The sequence below is a fragment of the Triticum urartu genome, chromosome 3A, assembly GCF_056163025.1.
Source record: "Triticum urartu cultivar PI428250 chromosome 3A, HENAU_Tu73, whole genome shotgun sequence".
NCBI classification, from domain to species: domain Eukaryota; kingdom Viridiplantae; phylum Streptophyta; class Magnoliopsida; order Poales; family Poaceae; genus Triticum; species Triticum urartu.
In genome coordinates this window covers 105,544,723-105,561,806 of record NC_141875.1, presented here as the reverse complement: position 1 = coordinate 105,561,806, position 17,084 = coordinate 105,544,723, and the positions used below count along the sequence as shown (strand labels likewise).

The window sequence follows — 17,084 nt, the reverse complement described above, 5'->3', positions numbered from 1 at the left end:
GGCCAAAAGCCTAAGCTTGGGGGAGTACGTATTTCTCACCGACATTACATTTATGCTCACACACTCGTTGCTAAATGTCAGTGCTCATACTTTTTCATTGTATCATCCATGCTAGTTTATTTTCCTTTTTGTGCTTTCTTCTTGTGTGTTTAATAAACCTTAAGAAAAACCAAAAAAAATAGTTGTAGATTTTAATTAGTTTACTTTCCATGCTTGTAGTAGTAATTAAAAAGAAAACCCAAAAAGATTTCCTGTTCTTCTTTTGCTTGTTGGGAGCTTTCCCGTGTAAATAGTTTTATTTCTTTTCTTTTCCTTGGGGGTTGATAGGAGAAGACCATGATTAAATTGTTGAAGTGGCTCTTATATGCATTATTGTTTATCTGACAAAAGAGCCTATATTGCCTTGTATTCTCCTGTTTATTGAATGCTTGCAGATTCCAGCTTAGTCCAATGCACGTGCACTATTCACATCGTTTGGTCGTGCAAGTGAAGGGAAATTATGATGATATATGATGGAATGGCTGAGATGAGAAAAGCTGGTATGAACTCGACCTCTTTTGTTTTTGTAAATATGATTAGTTCATCATTCCTGATTCAGCCTATTATGAATAAACATGTTTGCAATGACAACTAGAGATCATAGTTTCTTATGCCATACTTGATTAGCTATGAGTTATAATGGTTTACCTTGCGTGCCAACATGCTATTAAAATAGTTATAATGTGGTATGATAGGGTGGTATCCTCCTCTGAATGATTTAAGTGACTTGACTTGGCACATGTTCACGCATGTAGTTGAAACAAAATCAACATAGCCTTCACGATATTTATGTTCATGGTGGATTATATCCTACTCATGCTTGCATTCCGTGTTGATTAATTTTAATGCATGTTCATGACTGTTGTCGCTCTCTACCTGGTCGCTTCCCAGTCTTTTGCTAGCCTTCACCTGTACTAAGCGGGAATACTGCTTGTGCATCCAGTCCCTTAAACCCCAAAGTTATTCCACATGAGTCCACTATACCTACCTATATACGGTATCTACCTGCCGTTCCAAGTAAATTTGTATGTGCCAAACTCTAAACCTTCAAATAAATATCCTATTTTGTATGCTCGAATAGCTCATGTATCAACTAGGGATGTCTGTATCTTCCATGTTAGGCGGGTTATTCTCAAGCGGAGTGGACTCCGCTCCTCACTCACGAGATAAATGGCTGGTCATCGGGATGCCCAGTCCCATTATTTATGCAAACTAAATCAAAATAATTGCAAACAAAACTCCCCCTGGGACTCTTGTTAGTTGGAGGCACTTGTTGTTTCGAGCAAGCCATGGATTGATGCTTGTGGTGGAAGGGGGAGTATAAACTTTACCATTCTGTTTGGGAACTGCCTATAATGTGTGTAGCATGGAAGATATCGCGATCTCTTGGTTGTTATGTTGACAATGAAAGTATACCGCTCAAAATATTATTCACCTCTGTTTCAAAACCGAGCTCTGGCACCTCTACAAATCCCTGCTTCCCTCTGCGAAGGGCCTATCTATTTACTTTTATGCTGAGTCATCATCCTCTTACTAAAAAGCACCAGTTAGAGAGCACCGCTGTCATTTGCATTCATTACTGTTAGTTTACATTGAGTATGACTTGACTGGATCTCTTTTACCATGAATTACAATGTCTAGTCAGTCCTTAGTCTTTAAAGGTGCTCTACATTTATGTTTTGCGGTCTTAGAAAGGGCTAGCGAGATACCATCTTATTATATCATATTATGATTGTTTTGAGAAAGTGTTGTCATCCAAGATTTATTATTATGGCTCGCTAGTTGATTATGCTATTGATATGAGTAAACTTAAGACCTATGCGTTATTGCGAATGTGGTTAGTTATAATCTTTGCTGAAAACTTGACTGCTGGCTTTACATATTTACAACAACAAGAGCAAACAGAGTTTGTAAAAGTTTTTCTTTATCACTTTCAGTTTGTCAACTGAATTGCTTGAGGAAAAGCAAAGGTTTAAGCTTGGGGGGAGTTGATACGTCTCCAACGTATCCATTTTTCCAAACACTTTTGCCCTTGTTTTGGACTCTAACTTGCATGATTTGAATGGAACTAACCTGGACTGACGCTGTTTTCAACAGAATTATCATGGTGTTATTTATGTGCAGGAGCAAACGTTCTCGGAATGACCTGAAACTTCATGGAGCCACTTTTCAGAAAATAAGAAAAATACCTGCCAAAGATAAAGGCCAGGGGGCCCACCACCTTGCCACGAGGGTGGGGGGCGCGCCCCCCTACCTCGTGGGCCCCCTGTTGCCTCTCCGACTCCAACTCCACCTCCATATATTGAGTTTCAGGGAGAAAAAAATCAGAGAGAAGAAATCATCGCATTTTACGATACGGAGCCGCCGCCAAGCCCTAAAACCTCTCGGGAGGGCTGATCTGGAGTCCGTTCGAGGCTCCAGAGAGGGGAATCCGTCGCCATCGTCATCATCAACCATCCTCCATCACCAATTTCATGATGATCACCACCGTGCGTGAGTAATTCCATCGTAGGCTTGCTGGACGGTGATGGGTTGGATGGGATCTATCATGTAATCGAGTTAATTTTGTTAGGGTTTGATCCCTAGTGTCCATTATGTTCTGAGATTGATGTTGCTATGACTTTGCTATGCTTAATGCTTGTCACTAGGGCCCGAGTGCCATGATTTCAAATCTGAACCTATTATGTTTTCATCAATATATGAGTGTTATTGATCCTATCTTGCAAGTCTATAGTCACCTATTATGTGTTATGATCCGTTAACCCTGAAGTGACAATAATCGGGATACTTACCGGTGATGACCGTAGTTTGAGGAGTTCATGTATTCACTATGTGTTAATGCTTTGTTCCGGTTCTCTATTAAAAGGAGACCTTAATATCCCTTAGTTTCCGTAAGGACCCCGCTGCCACAGGAGGGTAGGACAAAAGATGTTATGCAAGTCCTTTTCCATAAGCACGTATGACTATATTCGGAATACATGCCTACATTATATCAATGAACTGGAGCTAGTTTTGTGTCACCCTAGGTTATGACTGTTACATGATGAACCGCATTCTCCATCACTGATCCATTGCCTACAAGCTTTCCATATATTGTTCTTCGCTTATTTACTTTTCCGTTGCTATTGCTATCATCACTACAAAATACCAAAAACATTACTTTTAATACTGTTACCTTTTGCTACCGTTATCACTACTATCATATTACTTTGCTACTAAACACTTTGCTGCAGATATTAAGTTTCCAGGTGTGGTTGAATTGACAACTCAGCTGCTAATACTTGAGAATATTTCTTTGGCTCCCCTTGTGTCGAGTCAATAAATTTGGGTTGAATACTCTACCCTCGAAAACTGTTGAGATCCCCTATACTTGTGGGTTATCAGTGGACGATAGAACCTTACATTCTTTTTAAGTAGGAGACTAGATAATTGCATGTGTGTTGCAACGGTTTAAATATTCTATATTATGTTAGTCCATGATTGCCTACCGTATTAGTGTGATTGTCTAAATAATTATTTAGTAAATCATGCCCGTGATTTACCCGCCTAAATAAATTTTAGGATTTTATTTGATAATCACTTATTTGGTAAGAATTTATTGTCTTACCAAAAAAACATAAATTTTACGTGCTACGTGAATAAAAGACGAAAAGGAAGGAAGGATGTTGGATTAAGGATGAGGTGGACGACAGAAATTTACGTATTTTTAAGTAGGAGAAATTTAAGACTAAGCATTTAAAAGTTATTTTTTCCAAAACAGAGTGTTCCTAAAAACTGAAAAAAAATACTTTAGAATCAATCCTTTTCTTTATTAGCAACCCTTAAAATGAACCCACAAAAAAGCAACCTTTAAAATGAAACTATAGTGAGTTCTGGTAAGAGCATGTACAATCGGACCCCCTATACCCACCCCAAACGTCCGGAAGGGCTGCCCGATCAATGTCTGGATGAAAAAACGCCACCCAACCGGGTGCCCCATTTTTTGGCCCAAATGCCCGGACTGACCGGCAGTCCCCATATCCGGCCCAAATTTGGGGCGGATATGGGCACGCCTGGATGTGCCCGCCATATCAGACTGATCGCTTGGGCTCGCGCCAATTCGCTCATCCCCCCCCCCTCCTTGCCCTAGCAGCTATCTCCTCTTCTTTGTTCGTCCACGTCCACACAACCACCATTGGACTTCCACCGGTATCGGTGCTCCACCGCCATGCCCAACCCAGGTATTCGTTACCGAACCCCCCCCCCCAACCCACACCGCCGCCGACCCAGCCGCCACCGAGCGCCGCCCCGATACGTCAAACTCCTCCGTATTTTCACCTCGCACTCTACCTGTTCGATGGAATGCCCGAGCCGGTTTTATTCTTTTGGTCATTACTTGTAGGTCACCAGCGGATTCGTCGTAGAATCATGGCTATGTAAACGATGAGCTTGATGAATTCATATTCAACAAGTTCATCACTTTGGTGGATTCAGACGATGAGGATGCTGGTATGATGATGATGATGATGATGATGATCATGATCATGAGCATCCAAGATGAGTTGGAGAAGGAAGAGGAGGACACTCTCAACTTCAAGCGTTCCATCAAGAGCCGGAGAGTTATTCCTCATGATAGGATTGTCGGTGCACGCCTTCTGTACACGGACTACTTCACAGTGGTCCTAGCATTCCATGAAACGTTCTTTCGTCGTAGCTACCGAATGAGCAGAAACTTGTTCTTGCAGATAGTGGATGGCGTGGAGAAGGCTGTAGATGACAAATTCATGCTGTGAAGGATTGTTCCAGGCATCTTTCCTTTTCTCCTCTACAGAAATGCACGGCTGCTCTGAGGATGCTTGCTTATGGTAAAGCAGTTGATGCAATTGATGTAGAAATTCTGATGGAGAGACTACGATCCTGAACACCACGATGTAATTTGCACGCACTATGGTGAAGGTGTTCGGACCAGAGTACCTGAGAGAGCCAAGTGTGGAGGGCACAGAAAAATTACTGGCAATTGGATCAGCAAGAGGATTCCTATGTATGTTAGGTTCAATTGATTGCAAGCACTAACAATGAAAGAATTGCTCAAAAGGTTTGCGTGGGCAATACCAAGGTCACGTCAAGGAAGCCACCATCATACTTGAAGTAGTGGCATCGCAGGATTTGTGGATTCGGCATGCTTTTATTTCGCACGTCAGGTTCATGCAATGACATTAATATGTTGCAACGATCTCCTTTGTTTAAGAGACTCTATGATGGGGAAGCACCACCGTGTAACTATACCGTAAAAGGGCACAACTACAACATGGGGTATTACCTTTCCGATGGTATCTATCCTAGGTGGATGATACGTCTCCAATGTATCTATAATTTATGAAGTATTCATGCTGTTATATTATCATTCTTGGATGTTTTACAATTATTTTATAGCAACTTCATATCATGTTTTGGGACTAACCTATTGACCTAGTGCCCAGTGCCAGTTGCTGTTTTTTGCTTGTTTCTTACATCGCAGGAAATTAATATCAAACGGAGTCCAAACACCGCGAAACTTTTTTGAGATTTTTTATGGACCAGAACACCCAGTATGGGCCAAAGCAGCACCTGGTGGGTGCCCCGAGGGGAGGACAATGCACTAGGGCACGCCTAGGGGCCCAGGCGCGCCCAGGTGGGTTGTGCCCACCTCGGTGACCTCTCGCACCCCCTCTTTACCCTATAAATTCATAAATATTCCAAAAACCCTCGGGGTTAACATAGATCGGAAGTTCCGCCGCCGCAAGGCTCTATAGCCACCGAAAACCAATCTAGACCCCGTTCTGGCACCCTGCCGGAGGGGGGAATCATCTCCGGTGGCCATCTTCGTCATCCCGCAGCCACCACGATGAGGAAGGAGTAGTCCACCCTTGGGGCTGAGGGTTTGTACCAGTAGCTATGTGTTTAATCTCTCTCTCTCTCTCGTGTTCTCGAGATGTCACGATCTTGATGTATCGCGGGCTTTCTTAATATAGTCAGATTATATGGTGTTACCCCCTCTCTATCTTGTTGTGATGAATTGAGTTTTTTTTCTTTGAGATTTCGTTGTTATCGGATTGAATACTTTTATGGATTTGAGAGCACTTGATGTATGTCTTGCAATTGAATACTCATGGCGACAATTGGGTATCGTATTGATTCACTTGATATATGTTTTGGCACTCAACCCGCGGATTTCCGAGGTGACATTGGGGTAATCTATGCATAGGGGTTGTTGCACGTTCTTGTCTTTGTTTCTCCGGTAGAAATCTTGGGGCACTCTTTGAAGTTCTTTGTATTGGATTGAATATTATGAATCTGAATTTGCTTTGATATTATTTTAGTACGAACTCTTGGTTAGATCGATCGAAACGAGTAGCTTTGAGGTGGTTCCGTACCCTACAAACAATTTCGTCTTATGTTCTCCGCTAGATAGGAACTTTGGAGTGATTCTTCGTTGCACATTGAGGGGCCGTTATATGATCCAATTATATTAGCACTGTCGAGAGATTGCACTAGCGAAAGTACGAACCCTAGGCCTCATTTTTAAGCATTGCAATACCGTTTTTGTGCCCGTCTACTATTTGCTACATTGTTGTTTTTATTTATTCAAATTATAAAAAATATATTTCTACCATCTGTATTACACTTTTATCACCATATCTTCGCCGAACTAGTGCACCTATACAATTTGCCATTGTATTGGGTGTGTTGGGGACACAAGAGATTTCTTGTATTTGGTTGCAGGGTTGTTTGAGACAGACCATCTTCATCCTACACCTCCCACGGATTGATAAATCTTAGGTCATCCACTTGAGGGAAAATTGCTACTGTCCTACAAAACTCTGCGCTTGGAGACCCAACACGAGTCTACAAGAATAAAATTGCGTAGTAGACATCAGTGGACGGTGTTTGTGAAGACCATGTCTGATCCCAAAGGCAACAAACAAACCCGCTTTGCAACAATGCAAGAAGCAGCTAGGGAGGATGTGGAGATGGCATTTGGAATTATCCAAGCTCGTTGGGGTATTATTCGTGGAGCTGCGATGATTTGGGAAGCGGAGACACTTTGGCAGCTCATGACATGTTGTGTAATCTTTTGCTACATGATTGTCGAGGATGAGGATGAAGGAGCAGCGCGCAAGCATGATTTCGAGATGCCCGATGTTCAAGTCCGCCTCCCAGAACAAGAGGCAGAGAGCATTGCCAACTTTCTGGGGATACATCGACAACTGCGAGATCAAGAGGTGCATATGCAACTTCTGGATGTTCTTGTGGAGCACATGTGGTTTCACACTGAAAATCAGTAATCTTTGCTTTTAATTTATCAGTTATGCACTATGAATAATATTCATGCTTGAACTGTGTTTGGATTTTTGTATTATTAAGTACGGACAATTTGTATTCATGTGCACAAAACAATGTTTGGCCAAAATGATCGACTTGCATGTGTTTGCATGGATTTGGTATTTTGAAAACAGGGATTGTAGTTGTAAATGCCATTATTTGAGACCCATCAGGTCACTGTCCGCGGGCGCGTCTGCGGGCATATAGGGGCTCAGATTAGGGAGAGGAACTGGTCTATGGGTGTATGTACACCCTATATGAAAAAAATAGTAATTGAATAAAAATTCAAAAAATTCTGAAAATATTTTAGAAATAAACTTGATCTTTCATTGTACTTGTGTAAAAAAATCTACAGAAAGAAAATTCCCTTTGACTTCTTTAAAAAAATCGAACAAAATAGTGTTAATAGAGACTTGTAATAGCAAATGATTTTTTTGCGCTGAAGTCAACGCTGGGTTTTTATTCGTGGAAATTTATATCTTAGTGTAAAAGAAAGTCAAGTTTATTTTGAAAATAACCTTCTAAACTTTTTTTACTTTTTGTGCAATATTAATTGTTTTTCTCATATATGGCATTACTGTCGAGTTGCAGTACTGATGATTTTGGTCTACAAAAAGCCGGGACTTCATGACCCGAACTGTTCCGGGCCGTCAACATGCCTTCAACTGCGGATTCCACATAGTTTTGTTTTAGAGCATCTACAACCGGAAGTAGCTGATCCAAGGGGAAATACCCTTTGGTTCCTCGACGTTTATATATCCCATATGAGAAAAAAATACACAAAGGTCAAAAAAGTTTAGAATGTTTTTGAATAAACTTGACTTTCTTTTGCACTAGTATATAAATTTTCATGGACAAAAACCCAGCGTTGACTTTAGGGCAAAAAAACAAAATTTATTTTCTATTATAGGTCACCATTCACACTATTTTGATCGAATTTTTATTTAAAGAAGGCAAAGGGTATTTTTATTTTTGTGAATTTTTTCCCACAAGTACAGTCAACTTTATTTTTAAAATATTTTCAGAATTTTTTTGACTTTTTATTTAATTACTAATTATTATTTGTCCATATAGGATGTATATATAACCCCAAAGTTCCCCTCCCATATATATAGCCCAATCAACCGGTCCGCCCATTCAAGTGCAATGCAGCCGCAAAACCCTCTCGAGTCGTCGCCCTGATCGATCGCTAAACTTCCTCCTCGGTCGCCGGCAGGCGGCACCGGCGGGACCAACGACAGCAACACTGTGAGCAACACCCTCTCCGTCCACCTACTTCTCTAACTTCATTTTAGATCATCGTACTCGCCATGGTTAAAATCTGCCCTGACCGATTCTGCTGTTCGGTCGATCGACGCCGTTGTTCAGTATCTCCGCCTAAGTCGTGATCCGCTAGGATCGCTATGCTTTGGGTGGTTTGTGGGAGGTAGCGGCCGGCTAGGCGTTGGGTTCGGGTGTGAGCTAGGTGGATCTACAGGGATGTTAATCTGTTAATGGTTGATGTCATCATAATTAATTCTGACTCGTAAGATAGGAACATAAAAGCATCTCTAGCCGATCTCCCAAAAATAGTAGAGTAAACCATTGAGTAAAACTTAGTAAAGTATTTTTACTTGTCTATTTTTTGTTCGTTTCTAGCCGATCCCCTAAATATAGCGGAGTAGAAGACAAATTCAAATACGATGAACACAAATCTGATCGAAGCAAACTTACTTAACCAAAATACGATAGATAGTAATAATATTTCACATTGCAATCAACCAAAACTTAGTCTACTAAATTAACCGAAACTAAAACTTACTAATGTAGTCGCTATCAGTATCATGCACGGGCGACATCCCGCCGTCCGGACATCCCACCGATCATGGGGTTAGGGCATGTGCCCTTGTTTGGGCAGTCGCGGAAGATTCTTTTAAATTCTGTCCTGAAGCCGTGGTCGTTGCCGCCTCCACTTCCGTGCCTCTGTTGCTGCCTTCACTTCCACTGCCTCTCTTGTCGTCATTGTCCTCGTCGTCGCTTGACGGCATGATGACCCCCTCCCCCCCCCCCCCGGCTTGTGCAGGCGGCGCTCTGCCTCCAGTTGCTCTAGGTAGAGGCAGCGGAGCTCCGCCATGCATGCCTCATCGGAGGCCTCCTCCGCCAGGCTTTCCCTCACCTCCCGTTCCTCCCTTGCCTCCCGTGCAGAGACCACTCGCGGGTCGACAACATCTCACCAAACTCAAACTTTCGGTGGGCGTCGGCATCGTGCGGCCAGATTGACCAAATGTCGTATTCTTTGGCGGCCTCCTCGGTGGAGTGGAAGGATCCGAGCCAAAGTTTCTTGTGGGTGTGTCGGTCCGCTATCTTGTCCACCCACGGCCCACATGCCCGTTGTTGCACGCCGATGTACGGCTACATCAGGGAGCTCGCGGAAGCTGGTGAGCCTACCACGGGGAGCAGATGGGGCCGCGCTCGAGGAAGCATTGCACAGCGCCAGGAGGCGGATGGGTCGGCGTTGCGCTCGTGGCGGCTCGGAGATGGAGAGTGGCGGCCACGGGATCCGGCCATGACGGCACGGGTGGGGGTGCAGGAGCGGGAGGGGCGAGATGAGGGTGGTGGGGGATTTTTTGGGAGGGAGGGGGGCAGAGAGGCGTCGTGTTCTTTTACTCCGCGACCGACCTGTCAAGTAAGTTTAGTCGCTCAACTCTACTCGGAGTAAAATATATGCTCCACTATAAGATTTACGGAATCGGCTAGGTCTAGTTAAAAGAGTAAAACCGAATTTTACTATTCTACCGGTTTTAGGGGATTAACTAAAGATGCTCTAGCAGACCCCGCAAAAGCTTTTGCAGTTCACGAAAAACGTATTTTAAAGGTTGGTTTGGGCTACGGTCAAGTAGACCCCTTAAACTTAGATTGTAAAATCAAATATTCTCATATATTCTTCCTCGTGTCTTCTTCCTCTCGCCTGTGTCCACGGCCAGCTAGCTCACTCCTACAAACCCGACAGACAACGCATAAAGCGACCAAATACGGTGCCGCTGGCGTCCAGCACGGCTCGCACGGAGCGCCCCGGCGTCACCGTTGCCGTTGCTGCTTGAATCGAGCTGGCTAGCGCCGGCGTCGAATCGATCCAAAGCTAGCTAGCTAGCTGCTAATCGATAGACCCAGGAGCTAGCTAGCTGCTCCCGTCGTCGTGGCTAATCGATCCACAAGCTAGCTAACTAGCTTCCCTCGCCGTAGCTGTGATATACGGAGCCGCTGGTGTCACGGAGCCGTCGCATCTCGTTCATGGAGTCTCCGAAGTCCGAACGGGATCAGCCATGGCCGCAGGCACGCGCTCGATCCTTTTACAGTGTAGAATTTTATTGGAGTAGGGAGAAATTGACGGTTGGAGACGGATGGTACGGACGGCGGCGGAAGGATCCGGTTCGTGGCCTATATACTGTCCTCGGACCTATAGAACTAGGGGTCGGAGGCTCGCGTTTTCAGTGGCATGTAAAACGTTTACAGTTCCGTGAACTTTTATGGGGTCTGTTCTGAACACAAATTAGTCCGGAACCGTAAACTCGCCGGAATTGTTACATGGTAGAACCAGGGGTCCTACCGGACCTGCTCCGGAGGTTGTAGAGGAAGCATGGAGTGGGACGGGGTGATGATCGGGCGCGCCGGCGGCTGGGCGTCGGCGCGTCGGAGGGAGATGGCGGCGGCGGCTAGGGTTGAAGGCGGCTAGGGTTTCCGGCTCCTCTGAGAGCCGGGCAATGGGGATAATAATATTCTTATTGTTTAATTTCAAAAAGAGTCTTACAACCTATATTTATAACCTAGATAACTTGCATAAGAATTAACCTAAGATAACTTGTGGACTAAGATTGCCCGGTGGGCCTAGCTAAACCGGCCATAACACTTCTCCCTGCCTGCACAAACAGCTCGTCCTCGAGCTGTAAGGTGGGGAAGCGCTTGCGAAACTCCTCGAGGCTATCAACCAGCGTCAAACACCTTGGCTCGGCTGGGGCCGGCGCAGGCCAGTGCGGCCACTGCAGCGTTGAGGCGGGCGCGGGAGGCGCGGGTGGCACCGCGAGAATGGGCGCGGGCCACTGCGGCCAGGACAGCGCTGGGGCGGGCGGCGGCTGGAGCGACGGATGGGCCCCAGCGATCGCCGCGGGTACCGAGTACCAGGGCGGGTGCAGCAGCGGCGGGGGCCCGCCGGTGTAGCCTGCCTGGAACGGTAGCAGGGGCGTCCCGCTCGGGCCCGATGCGTTCTGGATCGGCCAGTGCGTCGCCGGGTGGCTGTAGGCGGGGGCGTAGCCGGCGGGGTGGTGTGCGGGCCGGCCAAGTACAGGGAGATGCCCTGGACAGCCGTCACGAGGTCCCGCAGGATGCTGGTCATCTCCTCTGGCGTGAAGACGGAGGTTGTCGGCGGCGCGGAAGTGACGGGGGCCGGCAGCGCGGAGGTGATCGGGGCCGGCGGCGTTGGGGACCCGGCAGTGGTCATCGGGGCGGTGGTGATGATGGGCAGCGGTGGCGTGGGCGTTGATGACGACATGATCGAACCCGAGTCTCTGGATACCAAATTGGTAGAACCAGGGGTCCTACCGGACCTACTCCGGAGGTTGTAGGAGAATGATGGAGTGGAACGGGGTGATGATCGGGTGCGCCGGCGGCTGGGGTTTCCGGCTCCTCTAGGAGCCGGGCAATAGGGATAATAATATTCTTATTGCTTAATTTCAAAAAAAGTCTTACATCCTATATTTATAACCTAGATAACTTGCATAAGAATTAATCTAAAATAACTTATGAACTAAGATTGTTCGGTGGGCCTAGCTAAACCGGCCATAACATTACAGGTTTGACGTTTTTGCAAGGTCTGCTAGAGTTACTCTAATAAAATTAACCGAGTTTGCCCAGATTTGGTCACATGAAAACGTGTTGTCCTAGCTAGCTTTTAATTTACCACTATCTGAATGGTTCGCGCATGCATTTGCGCCGTTAGATTCACCAATCACAACATATTGTGATACTTGGTGTTTGCTATCATGTTCAATTTTAATCCTCCGCTACATTGACACTGACATGTCATTTGAAGTATATAGAAAAATTATACATCTGAAATGTACATATAGTGAAAGAACAGACTTGGATGGGCTTTGAGATATTTCTTCCCGTCAAATATCTGAGTCCATCAGTAAAGACTTCGGTGCGTCAAAGGATCATTCATGGCATTGAGATGTACGTTCGCCATGTAAAGCCATAAACTTTTGTGCTTCCTCCATTTCTAAATATAAGTCTTTTTTAAAAATTTCACTACAAATTTAAAAATGTAGATTCACTCATTTTGCTCTGTGGGTAGTCCATGATAGAATTTCTACAAAAACTTATATTTAGAAACAGAGAAGCAGTACGAACCTTCGGTTTTCTCTTTGATTAAATCAATCCTCCTCTTGCCAACAACTAACTAGATCAATCCTCCTGCCAACAATTAGCTAAACATGGACATTGTGGTCTCTTTCTATCCACCCTTCTCGTTACTTATTATTTTTTCCAGTTAAATGTCTTAGAGCAACTCTAGCAGACCCCGCATCTCGCCCCGACCCGTAAAATAACCGTTAAAATGCGGGTCAGGCGGAAAAACCAGCCCGATCAGACCTTGCATCCCGCCTCAGCCCAAAAAAATTTAGGGGACACGGCAAAATCCCGACCCCAACCCGGAAAAACACGAGTTTCCATCTCGCGGCTGCGGTACCCTGCATATAAGCGGAAGCGGTTGGTGCGGGGACATTTCATCCCGCACTTTCTCCCCACCAACCACCTCTCCTCTCCCCCTCACGCCGCCGCCGGCCGCCGCCCAAGATTCCGGCGAAAGCAGCCGGCAGGAGCAAGCCGAAAGTCCGCCACGCGCACGAGGCCTCCCCTCCCTTCCCCCCTGCGTCGGCTGGTCGCCGGATTTGCAGATCTGCGGCACTTCATCGCGGGCCGCTGAATTTGGCTTTTTCCGGCCGCCGCTTGCTGCCCCAAGCGATGGAGTGGTCGGGGAGCCTCTCCCGCAGCCCAAGCAAGGGCGCAATGCCGCATGCAGGTACGGGTTCGTCCGCCCACCGCCGCTGAAGGTTTGCGGGCATGGACTCGTCCGGCCGTCCACCGGGCTCGGCGCTCGCGCAACGTCTTTGTGGCTTGCCGATGCCGCTCATAGAGTGCGACGACTGCACGCGGAAAGTGTTGCGGCTCACTTCGGGCACGCCGAAGCACCCCAGATGGGTGTTCTTCAAATGTGAAAACAACGGGGTACATGCACTTGCGGTAGCTCGTTTCATAGTTCATTCTTTAGTTCAATTGCGGTAACTCACTTCGAGCTTGCTCATTATTTTGTGTAGGATGATGGATGCTCATTTTGGTTTTGGGAAAGCCAATACATTGATTTGTTGATAGAAAGAAACTTAATAGATGTTAGTCCACTCCTTAGTACAATCGAAGGCAATGATGCGGGGAAGCAACGTCGACTTCTTTCGAACCAAAGATGAAGAAAGAAGAATGCAAAATCAATAATCCACATATCAACAACGAATGCATGGAGAAGATATTAGTCCAACTAATGGGAGCAGTTATGGAAGTTGGAAATCTTCTAAAATGCATACTTGTGGTTCTTGTTTTGTTTGGTCTTGCTATTCTAGCAAAGATTTGGTGCTGTCTTTTGTATCCAATGTTGTTGATAAAGCAAAGCAATGCAATATGCTAGATCAAATTAAGGTGCAAATTTAAGTTTTGCGGGCCGGGAGGAGCTGTGCCAATCAGACGCCGCAAAGCCGACCCGTAAAAAAGCATATTTCGGGAATATCCTTTTTACGGGTCCATTATGTAGGGTCTGCAACTGCGGCCTCCCGCGCCGGCCCGCAAAGACGTTTTTCCTTGAACTGCAAAATCATTTTACGGGCCGGGAGGATGCGGGGTCTGCTAGAGTTGCTCTTATATCCAGATGCTTCGACGCTTGTGCATGGATCTCTTACTCTATTGTATCTGTCTTTTTTCGGTTAGCCATATTGTTTAAAATAGTCACTAATGTATATTAATAAAATTGCTACTAAAACATTTTCATTCTTTATACATTTAAAGTCATTGGTTGAGCTGAATATGCGGGAAAAATGATTAACTTCAACTATAGAGAAATTGCATGTACTATTTCCATATATTATGCACGTGGTGTTCCTTGTTGTGTACCGAATAAAATTGAATAATCAAAATGAAGGGACGGAGCATATTTATCGCAAACATGAGGTTGGTTTGCACGTTTCATAAAAAAGTTATTTTGTTAGCTTTTGGTTAACCCTTAGTTGGCCATATGGAGATCTGTTTCGTAGTGGGTACAGTCTACAAAAATCTATTGATTGATATGCACAATTTTTTCCCAGGTGTTGCCATTTTGTAAGAAAATGAACAGCAATAGCTATAAAGTCTGAAAATCTACTTGGCTTCATCTTACTCGTGGCAGGTAGCAGGAACCACACAGGTCACAGGAAACCCTGGGAATCTCAATCAATAGCATGGCCACCAGCAACGAGCTATCGATGAAGCTCCTGATCGAAGGCAAGTCTCAGAAGGTGTGCTTCGCCGAGGCCGGCAGCGAGTTCGTCAAGTTCCTCACAGGCCTCCTGTCCCTGCCGCTAGGCACCGTCACCACCCTGCTGACCAAGGAGCGCATGTCGGGCAGCATCGGCAACGTGCTCGGCAGCATGGAGAAGCTCGACGCAAACTACAAGAGCAGCGAGCTGCCCCTCAGCCCGGCGGTCGCCCCCGCCGCGCTCTCCCGCCTGCAGCAGCTGCTGGGCGTGCAGCTCGGCAACGCCAACAACAACAACACCAACGGCGTCACCTGTTTATAAACTTGTGAAGGTAAAAAACAAGCTCCCCCGGGCTACTTGGCGTTCCAAGGTAGAACAATGGACCCCACTATCTGGGCCATACCCCCAAGCACATTCTTGGCGGACAGTGGCACTGACGTCTGCTCAAAATTCTTCTCGGCGGCCAGCGGCAGCGTCTGCCCCGGCTGCTCGCGGCCGATGGACAAGTGTGGGGGGCACATACTTGTGGAAGCCAAGGGGTCCGCAGCCACGACGACGCCGCTGCAGCCGACATACACTGTCGGGGACGACCTCTCCGTGGCTCCGGCGTCCAACGTGGTGTCGGGCATCACCCTGCTCGGGCGGTGCGGCGTCAAGGACCTGAGCACGCTGCAGGAGAGGACGGTGAAGATCGGCAAGGAAGAGGTGCGTGGTCTGATTTTCCTTTTGGGGTTGGACTTTGGAAGCACTGTGTGCTTGACTGAATTTTGCTTTTGCTGGGTGTTGGAATGCAGGCGCTGGGGATACTCGCTGCTTCCCTCACGTCCAAGACCGTGCTCACTGACGTCTTCCTGCCCAAGAAGAATGCTCGCTGCAAAAGGGAAGCTCCCGAGGAAGTCATTCATATATGACTTGCTGCTAGTTGTTCAGAACTTGCTCGTTCCAGAAAACTTCTTTAGAACTTTCAGATACGAGTTTCCTGATATTATTAGAACTTACTAGATCACTGATGGTGCGCGTTGCCGCGCCCGTCCATTTTGATAATAAAATTATTATTATAGTAACAACATCTAGTTAAGAAAGCTCATGTAGTGGTGGAATTCATTTGTCCACATTTACTGACAGAATTCATTTATATGCATTACCGATATACAAATCATAATCCATTGTAGCATTGAAGGCACAATTCAGCAATCGATGACCTTTTAACTGAAGAAATCAGAAGAGATGCAACATGGTCAAGGTAACTAATAGCTCTTGATTGAGAAACACCCTTGATCCTTCAGCATCACTTTACTCAAGAGCAACAAGCAGTTCAGGAGTTACCTCAACAATGGTTATGGTTACTTGTCAGGAAGCCTTGAACCCTGCAATATAGCAGAAGAGGAAGGAAATGTGATTTAATACACATCACAAGACAAAATATTCTACATGCCAATGTACTAACAGTATAACACCAATGCAAAACTTACTCTGAGCAACCATTGTAGCCTTTCCAAACTTACTGAAATTTGAAAATCATGTTCATAAACATAGATGATGATTACACTTGAGTAAGCCTACACATAAAACAACCTTGGACTTGAATACTTTAGGTATTCAAATCATAACATTGCTTACCTAAACAAACAAGATCTACTATATTTCCATTTTCCATATCTACATTTTATTATTTGGGATAAACCTCCCATTGACTATTAAGGCTAACCTTGAAGCTAACATAGAGATCACTTAGAGCCTGTTCGGACTTCCTCCGTCTCCGCAACTCTGTTCCGGAGCAGAGCGGCATCCAGTTGTAATTTATGGAGCAGCTAAGACGATGCTCCGCCCGCTCCGCTCCGTGACAGAGGAGTGGAGGGTTGCCGAACACAGCCTTAGATGACAATAATCTGAATTTCCTTGGCCAGAACTAAGACAACAATGTTTAGACATTTGAGTCACACAGAATAAAAGCACACGGGTAGAGAAAATAAAGATGTGTAGAAATATTAGGGGCAAAGTGACACGGCTGCATCTCAATAGTATCATCCAAAAAATTATAGAACCAGGCAACAAATCCTGAAATTAAGAACCACGAAAGCAAGTACTCAACATGGCATGCAACTAACTTAGATATAACACACTGCATGTTTAGCAATACTCACTAATTCTTAGTACACCAGCTTTGGTAGG

The 17,084-nt window shown here is 45.5% G+C and overlaps 1 protein-coding gene across 1 annotated transcript; it reads left to right on the top strand.

The window, feature by feature from the left end:
• Nucleotides 1-14,894: 14,894 nt before the first annotated feature.
• On the top strand, nucleotides 14,895-15,823 carry LOC125546943 (uncharacterized). The gene is made up of 4 exons (XM_087516672.1): nucleotides 14,895-15,228; nucleotides 15,343-15,384; nucleotides 15,460-15,617; nucleotides 15,707-15,823. The coding sequence occupies exons 1-4, from the start codon at nucleotides 14,895-14,897 to the stop codon at nucleotides 15,821-15,823; spliced, it is 651 nt and encodes a 216-aa protein (XP_087372798.1).
• Nucleotides 15,824-17,084: the final 1,261 nt, after the last annotated feature.